This window comes from Hemibagrus wyckioides, linkage group LG07 (assembly GCF_019097595.1).
Source record: "Hemibagrus wyckioides isolate EC202008001 linkage group LG07, SWU_Hwy_1.0, whole genome shotgun sequence".
Lineage (NCBI taxonomy): Eukaryota > Metazoa > Chordata > Actinopteri > Siluriformes > Bagridae > Hemibagrus > Hemibagrus wyckioides.
In genome coordinates this window covers 10679102-10692278 of record NC_080716.1, presented here as the reverse complement: position 1 = coordinate 10692278, position 13177 = coordinate 10679102, and the positions used below count along the sequence as shown (strand labels likewise).

Sequence of the window (13177 nt, the reverse complement as noted above, 5' to 3'; positions counted from 1 at the left end):
AAAGCACGCGCTGTTTACGGGAGGTCGTTAGTCTATAATAAAGACACTAGATTTACTGGAACACTGACCACAGGGACTCTCTCCTGGAAAAACAGACAACGTCACACGCATACAAACTACAGCAGCATGGCAAAACATTGAGTGAGCTCTCACTCACAGACACACACACATTTACAGACACACTCACTCACAGACTCACACACATTTACAGACACTCACTCACATTTACAGACACACTCACTCACAGACTCACACATTTACAGACACACTCACTCACAGACTCACATTTACAGACACACTCACTCACAGACTCACACACACATTTACAGACACTCACAGACTCACACATTTACAGACACACTCACTCACAGACTCACACACACATTTACAGACACACTCACTCACAGACACACACACACATTTACAGACACTCACTCACATTTACAGACACACTCACTCACAGACTCACACACATTTACACACACACTCACAGACACACACACATTTACACACACACATTTACAGACACACTCACTCAGACTCACACACACATTTACAGACACACTCACTCACAGACTCACACACACATTTACAGACACACTCACTCACAGACTCACACACACATTTACAGACACTCACAGACTCACATTTACAGACACACCCACTCACAGACTCACACACACATTTACAGACACTCACAGACTCACACACATTTACAGACACTCACAGACTCACACATTTACAGACACTCACAGACTCACACACATTTACAGACACTCACAGACTCACACATTTACAGACACACTCACTCACAGACTCACACACATTTACAGACACTCACAGACTCACACATTTACAGACACACCCACTCACAGACTCACACACATTTAGACACTCACAGACTCACACATTTACAGACACACTCACTCACAGACTCACACACATTTACAGACACACTCACTCACAGACTCACACACATTTACAGACACACTCACTCACAGACTCACACATTTACAGACACACTCACAGACTCACACACATTTACAGACACACTCACTCACAGACACACACATTTACAGACACTCACAGACTCACACATTTACAGACACACCCACTCACAGACTCACACACACATTTACAGACACTCACAGACTCACACACACATTTACAGACACTCACAGACTCACACACACATTTACAGACACTCACAGACTCACACACACATTTACAGACACTCACAGACTCACACATTTACACACACCCACTCACAGACTCACACACACATTTACAGACACTCACAGACTCACACACACATTTACAGACACTCACAGACTCACACATTTACAGACACACTCACTCACACACTCACTCATTTACAGACACACTCACAGACACACTCACACTCACTCATTTACACACACTCACACATTTACACTCACACTCACTCATTTACAGACACACTCACTTAGACACACTCACTCATTTACACACATACTCAGACACACTCACACATTTACAGACACACTCACTCATTTACACACACACACACACATTTACACACACACTCACACTCACTCATTTACAGACACACTCACTTAGACACACTCACACTCACTCATTTACACACACACTCACAGACACACTCACACATTTACAGACACACTCACTCATTTACACACACACTCACACATTTACACACACACTCACTCATTTACAGACACACTCACTTAGACACACTCACACTCACTCATTTACACACACACTCAGACACACTCACACATTTACAGACACACTCACTCATTTACACACACACACACACATTTACACACACACTCACACTCACTCATTTACACACACACTCACATTTACACACACTCACACTCACTCATTTACAGACACACTCACTCATTTACACACACACTCAAGGACACACACACACATTTACACACACACTCACTCATTTACACACACACTCACATTTACACACACACTCATTTACAGACACACTCATTTACAGACACACTCACTCATTTACACACACACTCACATTTACACACACACTCACATTTACACACACACTCACATTTACACACACACTCACATTTACACACACACTCACAGACTCACACATACATTTACACACACACATTTACAGACACACTCACTCAGACTCACACACACATTTACAGACACACTCACTCACAGACTCACACACACATTTACAGACACACTCACTCACAGACTCACACACACATTTACAGACACTCACAGACTCACATTTACAGACACACCCACTCACAGACTCACACACACATTTACAGACACTCACAGACTCACACACATTTACAGACACTCACAGACTCACACATTTACAGACACTCACAGACTCACACATTTACAGACACTCACAGACTCACACATTTACAGACACACTCACTCACAGACTCACACACATTTACAGACACTCACAGACTCACACATTTACAGACACACCCACTCACAGACTCACACACATTTAGACACTCACAGACTCACACATTTACAGACACACTCACTCACAGACTCACACACATTTACAGACACACTCACTCACAGACTCACACACATTTACAGACATACTCACTCACAGACTCACACATTTACAGACACACTCACTCACAGACTCACACACATTTACAGACACACACATTTACAGACACTCACAGACTCACATTTACAGACACACCCACTCACAGACTCACACACATTTACAGACACTCACAGACTCGCACACACATTTACAGACACTCACAGACTCACACACACATTTACAGACACTCACAGACTCACTCATTTACAGACACACTCATTTACACACTCACTCACTCATTTACAGACACACTCATTTACACACTCACACTCACTCATTTACAGACACAATCACTCAGACTCACTCACTCACAGACACACTCATTCATTTACAGACACACTCACTCACAGACACTCATTCACACACACTTACAGACACACTCACAGACACACTCACTCACACACACTCACTCACAGACACACTCATTCACACACACTTACTCACTCACAGACTCACTCATTTACAGACACACTCACTCACAGACACACTCATTCACACACACTTACTCACAGACTCACTCATTTACAGACACACTCACTCACAGACACTCATTCACACACTTACTCACAGACTCACTCATTTACAGACACACTCACTCACACACACTTACTCACTCACAGACTCACTCATTTAGACACACTCACTCACAGACACTCATTCACACACACTTACTCACTCACAGACACACTCACTCACAGACACACTCATTCACAGACACTTACTCACTCACAGACTCACTCATTTACAGACACACTCACTCACAGACACACTCATTCACACACACTTACTCACAGACTCACTCATTTAGACACACTCATTCACACACACTCACTCAGACTCACTCATTTACAGACACACTCACTCACAGACACACTCACTCACAGACACACTCATTCACAGACACTTACTCACTCACAGACTCACTCATTTACAGACACACTCACTCACAGACACACTCATTCACACACACTTACTCACAGACTCACTCATTTAGACACACTCATTCACACACACTCACTCAGACTCACTCATTTACAGACACACTCACTCACAGACACACTCATTTACAGACACACTCACTCACTCACAGACACACTCATTCACACACTTACTCACTCATTTACAGACACACTCACTCACTCACAGACTCACTCATTTACAGACACACTCACTCACAGACACACTCATTCACACACACTCACTCATTTACAGACACACTCACTCACAGACACACTCACTCACTGACACACTCATTCACTGACACACTCATTCACACACACTTACTCACTCACAGACACACTCACTCACTGACACACTCATTCACACACACTTACTCACAGACACACTCACTCACTGACACACTCATTCACACACACTTACTCACTCACAGACACACTCACTCACTGACACACTCATTCACACACACTTACTCACTCACAGACACACTCATTTACAGACACACTCACTCACTGACACACTCATTCACACACTTACTCACTCACAGACTCACTCATTTACAGACACACTCATTTACAGACACACTCACTCTCACACACTTACTCACAGACTCACTCATTTACAGACACACTCACTCACACACTCATTTACAGACACACTCACTCAGACACACTCATTCACACACACTTACTCACTCATTTACAGACACACTCATTTACAGACACACTCACTCACTGACACACTCATTCACACACACTTACTCACTCACAGACTCACTCATTTACAGACACACTCACTCACTGACACACTCATTCACACACACTTACTCACTCATTTACAGACACACTCACTCACAGACACACTCATTTACAGACACACTCACTCACAGACACACTCATTTACAGACACACTCACTCAGACACACTCATTCACACACACTTACTCATTTACAGACACACTCACTCACAGACACACTCATTTACAGACACACTCACTCACACACACTCACTCACAGACTCACTCATTTACAGACACACTCATTTACAGACACACTCACTCACTGACACTCATTCACACACACTCACAGACTCACTCATTTACAGACACACTCACTCACTGACACACTCATTCACACACACTCACTCACAGACTCACTCATTTACAGACACACTCACTCACTCACAGACACACTCATTTACAGACTCACTCACAGACTCACTCATTTACAGACTCACTCACAGACACACTCATTTACAGACACACTCACTCACAGACACTCATTCACACACACTCACTCACAGACTCACTCATTTACAGACACAATCACAATCACTCACTTACTCACAGACTCACTCATTTACAGACACACTCTCACTCACAGACTCACTCATTTACAGACACACTCTCACTCACAGACACACTCATTTACAGACACACTCACTCACTCACAGACACTCATTCACACACACTTACTCACAGACTCACTCATTTACAGACACACTCACTCACAGACTCACTCATTTACAGACACACTCACTCATTCACACACACACTCATTTACAGACACACTCACTCACAGACACTCATTCACACACACTCACTCACAGACTCACTCATTTACAGACTCACTCACTTACAGACACACTCATTCACAGACACTCACAGACTCACTCATTTACAGACACACACTCACTCACAGACACACTCATTCACACACACTTACTCACTCACAGACTCACTCATTTACAGACACACTCATTCACACACACTTACTCACAGACTCACTCATTTACAGACACACTCATTCACACACACTTACTCACAGACACACTCATTCACACACACTTACTCACTCACAGACTCACTCATTTACAGACACACTCACTCACAGACACACTCATTCACACACACTCACTCACAGACACACTCATTTACAGACACACTCATTCACACACACTTACTCACTCACAGACTCACTCATTTACAGACACACACACACTCACTCACAGACACACTCATTCACACACACTTACTCACTCACAGACTCACTCATTTACAGACACACACACTCACAGACACACTCATTCACACACACTTACTCACTCACAGACTCACTCATTTACAGACACACACACTCACTCACAGACACACTCATTCACACACACTTACTCACTCACAGACTCACTCATTTACAGACACACTCACTCACAGACACACTCATTCACACACACTTACTCACTCACAGACTCACTCATTTACAGACACACTCACAGACTCACTCATTCACACACACTTACTCACTCACAGACTCACTCATTTACAGACACACACTCACTCACAGACACACTCATTCACACACACTTACTCACTCACAGACTCACTCATTTACAGACACACACTCACTCACAGACACACTCATTCACACACACTTACTCACTCACAGACTCACTCATTTACAGACACACACACTCACTCACAGACACACTCATTCACACACACTTACTCACTCACAGACTCACTCATTTACAGACACACTCACTCACACACACTTACTCACAGACACACTCATTCACACACACTTACTCACTCACAGACTCACTCATTTACAGACACACTCATTCACACACACTCACAGACTCACTCATTCACACACACTCACAGACACACTCATTCACACACACTTACTCACAGACTCACTCACTCACACACACTTACTCACAGACACACTCATTCACACACACTTACTCACTCACAGACTCACTCATTTACAGACACACTCACACACATTCACATTCACTCACACACACACTCACTCTCGCACACACCCCTGTAGGTTTCTGAAACATTTAATTTCATAAAGACGAAATGTGTGGTGTTAAATATTAAAGTTGCAATAAGATTGTGTATTAAAATAAGAGATTAATTATGAATAAAATGGCAATGCCAACTCGAAATAACACCACATGATGAAAAGAAACAACAATACATTAAGTTAAAATAAATACAGGCTTATACAATACCATTAAAAAATATCAAGTCAAAGCAAGCTGACCTTTTGAAATAACGGGACAATGCAAGTGATAATAATATTTTAATATTTTCTTTCTACACAATTTCAACTTTCAGTACTTTCAGATAATTAACTCTAATGGAAGTCATATAAAATCAAACCATTGCTTGTTTTTGGTCACCTTGTTTCATCAACCCAGTCGTTGTAAAAAGTTAGAAACCATCAGTAAAGGCTGTGACAGATTTGCTAGAACATAATAAAACGTGTATATATTTACATTTCAGCCCAGTTAACATTAACATACCTCTCATGAAGTGCATTTCACATAATAAGGTAATAAAGTGTCTGCACAAATAACTGCACAGATAATAACATAAAAAGGAATAAAAACAGAAATATACAAAATAAAATTGTTCTCAGCAACAGAGAATTTCTTCACATGGAGTAGAAGGAGTGAACCTGTAAGATCTGGTGTATTAGATGTCCATGTGGGAATGTTATGAAACACTGACCAGATGCTTAGCAGGAATTTCTTTGCTAGGATTTCATGCTCCTCAATTTCAAGGGATATATTGGGTATAGTTTTGCGGAGATTCCTCTGCATTCACATCCATATTCGAAAGAATCCGAGAACTACCGTGAGACACGTGAACACCGAGCCTGGGGAAAGTCAACACAGAGAACAAATCGGTCAGGAACACTTTATTACAGACACCCTCTGAGGTCATGAAGCGCTTACATTAACACAAAATGAGACTGATATTTCATGTTACTATTTTAATATTATGATGCATGTGAGCATTCTCCAGTTATTTGTGTAACACCTACACACACACACACACACACCTTTAACACAGAAGCTCAGCAGTGGAGCAGATCATGTACTATTGATTTTCTGTAAATATATATACTTCAGTTTTGTGATACAGAGTGGCTTGTCAGGTCAGTCTTCTGTGTCCAAATGCTGAGTCCCTGTACTAGGAATGTTTGAGTTAAGAAAATGGACAACATGATCACTTTCACCTCTGTCACTATGTACTTTGTGTATATATAGATATATTTCATTTTAGATTTTTGTGTGTGTTGTATCTTGACAAAGCTGCTATAACACAAGAATTTCCCTCATGGGATCAATAAAGTGTGTGTAAGCGTGTGTGTACACAGATACAGGCAGAACATTAACGCAGGGGCTGCTATAGTATTTGTCAATACATCTTTGTAGTGCCTTTGCTGACCTAACCGTTATGTCAATCCTTTTTATTTCAAATTGAAATTATAATCAGGTTCAGGAACAAATGACATCAAGCCGTTTGGGAGGCAAATGAGTCTAGCCCTTTCCCCCCTTTGTTCATTTTCCAGTTTCAGCTCTCCCCTTTCAGCTACCAGTCAATGAGGGTGAAGTGTTTTCTATGAGACACACAAAGCCAGGCTTTTTTCAGACTGCGTAACAGGACAGTGACACACACAGAAAAGCGCTGTTTGCCCTCCTCTGCATCCGTGACCTCACAGACAGACGGCCATGACTGCTTAATGCCTCTGGGTCCCACACAGACAGACAGCGTGGTAAATTCACTCGCTAGACACCAAACCACACATAGTTGTGTCGTCATCGGGGCTCAAACCCTCCTTATTCTTCTGCACCACTCGAGAGTTGACTCTTATAGATGACCTGAGCCAAACAGCTGGACACTGGAATTTCCGATTTAAGCGCTGCAAAAGTCCAGTTTCTGAGTTCTCTCTGACACAAATGAATTTTATTTTATTTGTATTTTCTCAAAGCAGCTTTACAGAACTATATAAATTCAGGATTGAATTGATCCTTAATGAACAAGCCTGAGGTGATGGTGGCGAGGAAAAATACCCTGAGATGATATGAGAAAGAAACCAGACTCGAAAGGGAAGCCATTCTCATCTGGGTGACACCAGAGAGTGTGGTTATAAATCATTTGAGGTCAAAAAGTGCAATTGTGTAACAAGGACGTTCCAGTTTTAAAATGAAGTCTATCTTGTTGAAGTTAGCACCTGTTCACTGATGGAGACTTGAGTGCAAAACTGTTTAGGGCAACTGCAGTCCTAAAGCTATTGTAGTCCTAATCCATCATAGCAAAGCTGTTAATATCATCTGCAGTCCTAAAGCTGTGGTTTCCTAAAAGTGTTATTATCCTCAGCAATTCCATGCATCTTTAGGTTGTCCATGTGGAACCATCCTCAGCAGCAGTGATGCAGTGCAGACCTCCAAGTGATGAGGCTCCACAAGTTAATGTTAGAGCTCATGAAGGTTCCTCTAGCAGCTGGTGCAAAGCATAATTAAACTGTAAATGTAATAAACTTTTCTGAGCAATTTATTAACAAATCTGAGAGAAATATTGATAGTCACCGTGTGTTTGGCTTCCGCTGTCCAGCTCCATGAAGAGAAGATTTTTTTTTTTTTTACTGTATAATAATTATTCTCTTACCTGCTAGATATTTGATACTGTCCAGTTTGTGAGATTCCAGCAAGGTTTTCAGGCCAGCCACTTCAGTATCGATTTTCATATTACTCTGAGTCACAAGGCGGTCCTGATCTGCAAGCTGCCAAAGAGAAAAAACAAACAATTACCTGATTTAATTTACTAATACATCTATATCTCTTATTTGATCCTACACTGTATTGCCAAATTTTGGGACACCCCTCCAAATCATTACATTCATATGTTGTTTTTCAGGGGTTGGGCTTGGCCCCTTAGCTCCAGTGAAAGGAACTCTTAATGCTTCAGCACACCAAGACATTTTGGACAATTTCATGCCCCCGACTTTGTGGGAACAGTTTGGGGATGACCCCTTCCTGTTCCAGCATGACTGTACACCAGTGCACAAAGCAAGGTCCATAAAGACATGGATGAGAGAGTTTGGTCTGGAGGAACTTCACAAAGTCCTGACCTCAACCTGATAGAACACCGTTGGGATAAATTAACAGGAGACTGCAAGCCAGACCTTCTCGTCCAACATCAGTGCCTGACCTCACAAACGCGCTTCCAGAAGAATGGTCCAAAATTCCCATAAACACACTCCTGTGGAAAGCCTTCCCAGAAGAGTTGAAGCCAACTCAATATTAAATTCATGTGCATGTAAAGGCAGATGTCCCAGTTTTGGAATGGCTCGCAGCCTCCTCTCTAATTCATCCCAAAGGTGTTCTATCAGATTGAGGTGCAGGACAGTCAAGTTCCTCCACACCAAACTCACTCATCCATGTCTTTATGGACCTTGCTTTGTGCACTGGTCTGCAGTCATGTTGGAACAGGAAGGGGTCATCCTCAAACTTTTCCCACAAAGTTGGGAGCATAAAATTCTCCCAAATGTCTCAGTATGCTGAGGCGCTGGAAGTTCTTTATACTGGAACTTTCATCAAGTCTTTAGTTGTTAAGCAATGTTAACCCTTAATCCCAAATTAAAGTAAGACTTAATTAAACAGTAAAAAGTTCCATTACAATAGCAGTTCCTACCATTTCCATCATGTGGTTTCTGGCCTCCAGAATCTTCTTTTCGTGCTCTGCTCTCTGAAATGCACCAGTTTTTGATCAAATAATATCTTTCATAAATACATTACCAGCATTTAAAGTTTAATAAATAATTCTGCTGTAGGTTACACCAGTGTTGAACATACCTTCTCTTTCACCCGGCTCTTTTCCGTGTTCACATCCAGCTTGCTGTCTAAGCGAACTTTATCCAACATATCCTAATCATTCAGAGAGAAAAAAAAAAACCAAGGTTGAATATACATGGATGTTAATTGTGTCATGGAGCAGATGGTTTTACAGACTGTTTAACTGCATATTGTATATTATAGCAAAGTTTCATTACACAAAAATGACCACAGTGTTGTTTGTGACCACTCATATAACCACAGTCAATGATTCTGAATAAACTGATCACTTTGCTTATATGGATTTCAGTTATATACTCTTTTCATGTCAAAACTGAGAGATTTTTAAAATGTGAAGGTTGATCAACAGGAAGAGGTCACTACATTCCAGCATTACAACTAGCAATGATCCAAAATAGAAATTTAGATTTAGAAAATGTGTAAAAGGAATGCATTTCTACTTACAGAGAGCTGCACTTTCACTTGTGCAAGTTCTACTTTAATTCTCTACAAAGAGAAACATGGGAAATAAAACTGATTACGTTCCTCTGAGACAAGCCTGCCTACTCATCATGTTTTAATCCAGCATTAGATCATATAAAAACAGATAAACGCAACACTTACGTCGTTCTCTGCCAGCAATGCGGAAAATTCACTTTTCTCCAAAATGATCATGTCTTTCTTTACTGCTGCAATGTGAGACATAATCTTCTGTAACATGATCTCCTGTGGAATAGCAAAAAGAAACCAGATACTCTGAGTGTGCTGGATATTAATGCCACAAAATTGTGCAGATCATATCATCATAATATAGAATATACTGGAATTATTTAAAAAATGATTTAACCAAATCAATTAGTCTGAGTTTTGGTATAAAAGTTTGAAGTGACAGAAGTATAGCGTCCGTCTAAACCGTCTAGACGTCAAGCATGTCAGAATGTCATACTTGCTGTGTCTTGGTGATCATATCACTATACATGATGTCCATGTTGGTGTTGGTTGTATTGAGTAGTACTTTAACAATAACCTCAGCCTGCTGGATTGTGAACCCTAAAGGAAAGAAATTTGGTGAATCTGAATTTATTACAAAGCAAAATTTGCACTGCATGTATAATAAGGCTTGAATAAAAAATAAAAACACACATACGAACCTCTCTCTTCCAGGAGTTGGACCATTGCATGTGTATCAAAGAGAAGTGTTCTGTGGCCATATTTTGCAAGGTCTGATCTAGTCAAGTCATACTGCATCACTTTAACGGAGGTGCTCAATTCTGTAAAAGAACAGGTTTGGGGATGAAACATATGATTGTAAAATTTCAAAAGGCAAACTTAAAGGGAACAGTCATTAAACTGTCTTCACATCTTGCAGATTTGTTTCCAGTCTTCTTCTCATTACAGTTTGGCTTAATCTAGCTCAGATCTGTGTCAGGATAATCGCTAAATAAATCCAAATAAAAACATTACAAATTTTTAACTAGATACTTAGTCTGGCTAATATTTCCCAAAGACTAATCACTGATCACCACCGCTTGTCCCAGCCAAATCAGCAGTAAGGATCTGAAGGCCAGAGTAATCGGAATTGTAACCATTCATTGTGATTTGAGACCCAACACTAGTAAGTTTGGTCAGTTATGGACTATCCTGTATTTATGTTGCTATCGCATCACACAAACACCACACTGTTTACTAAGGACACACGCACAAGCGAGGTGCCAAAGCACAGGAGGATATGCGTGGTGGCCATCTTAGGTATGGGAAATTAACAGCAGGTTTTAAAATGATTTTCATAGGGACATTATTATGACGATTCAATGCATATGCAAATGAAGTGCCATGACGTCATCTGACCACTTTACGCCTTTTCCTCCTGAAAAGCACTGCTAACACCAGGCACCAGTCAAGAACATTTCTGAAAGTGTCACCTTGTCTATTACTGGTTTACTACATATGAAAATGTGTCAATATTTAACATACTTTAAATAACATACAATTCAAATGATGATTTTTTAAATATTGGTTCAACCCTGAGCTCTGTCTGTGTTAGTTTGTGTACATGTTCTCCAGCAATTTTCCTCTCACCTAACAAAAACATACCAGAAATTGCCCCATCTAGGGTGTATTCTTGCCCATTGTTCCCAGTATAAGACCCCCGGAGCCTGACCAGGATAAAGCGGTGACTGAAAATGAGAGAGTGAGTTTGTATACAGTGGAGTTACCTCTGATCACTGACCACCGCACACCTTTCCAAAGCGAAGCAGGATCTGTCCCACATTTATTTGCAGTCGTGTACACAGTTTCCCCCTGGTCATGCCTTAATGCCAATATTCTGTGAAAAGCAGAGTGCACGCGCCAGCACCTTGCTCCAGGAGCAATAACACTGAGAGAGCGGGTCATGTATCTTCTGTCCACTCTTCTGTCAAAGGCAAACAAATACGAAATGTTTTTACTCCTGCCCTGAAAACCGTCCAAAAGAATCGCGTTAAAACAACGACCCAGAAGCATTCCTGACGAGGTTTCGTGTTGTGATAAATACAGTACTAAATAAAATCCTCTTCAATCTTTTCCCCGCATTCACGACTCCGACTTCCGGGTACACACTGTTGTTGTGCGTGCATAAGGACATACGTCATCACGTACGGATGCAACCACAAATCCATACATACATACATATGCACACATACATACATACAGATAGATAGATAGATAGATAGATAGATAGATAGATAGATAGATAGATAGATAGACTACTCACAAAAAGTTAAGGATATTTGTCTTTTGGGTGAAATTTATGGAAAATGTAAAGAGTTCACACTACAGTGATATTATATAACGAAAGTAGGGCATTTAAGTAGAAGCATGCAATGGTGATTTCCTCATCTCAAACAATTTATTGAAACAAAAGCCAACAACAGTGGTGGGTATACCACAACAAAAAATGTCAATGTCTCAGTAATTTGTC

General features: G+C 40.9%; 1 protein-coding gene across 1 annotated transcript; it reads right to left on the bottom strand.

The window, feature by feature from the left end:
- Positions 1-6660: 6660 nt before the first annotated feature.
- On the bottom strand, positions 6661-12818 carry mcur1 (mitochondrial calcium uniporter regulator 1). Its single transcript, XM_058396028.1, has 9 exons — positions 12435-12818; positions 11370-11489; positions 11165-11268; positions 10843-10944; positions 10684-10725; positions 10240-10311; positions 10079-10132; positions 9053-9167; positions 6661-7256 (listed from the first exon to the last, which is right to left on the bottom strand). Exons 1-9 carry the CDS (start codon positions 12718-12720, stop codon positions 7201-7203), a joined length of 951 nt encoding a protein of 316 aa, XP_058252011.1. The 5' UTR covers positions 12721-12818; the 3' UTR covers positions 6661-7200.
- Between the last annotated feature and the right edge of the window lie 359 nt (positions 12819-13177).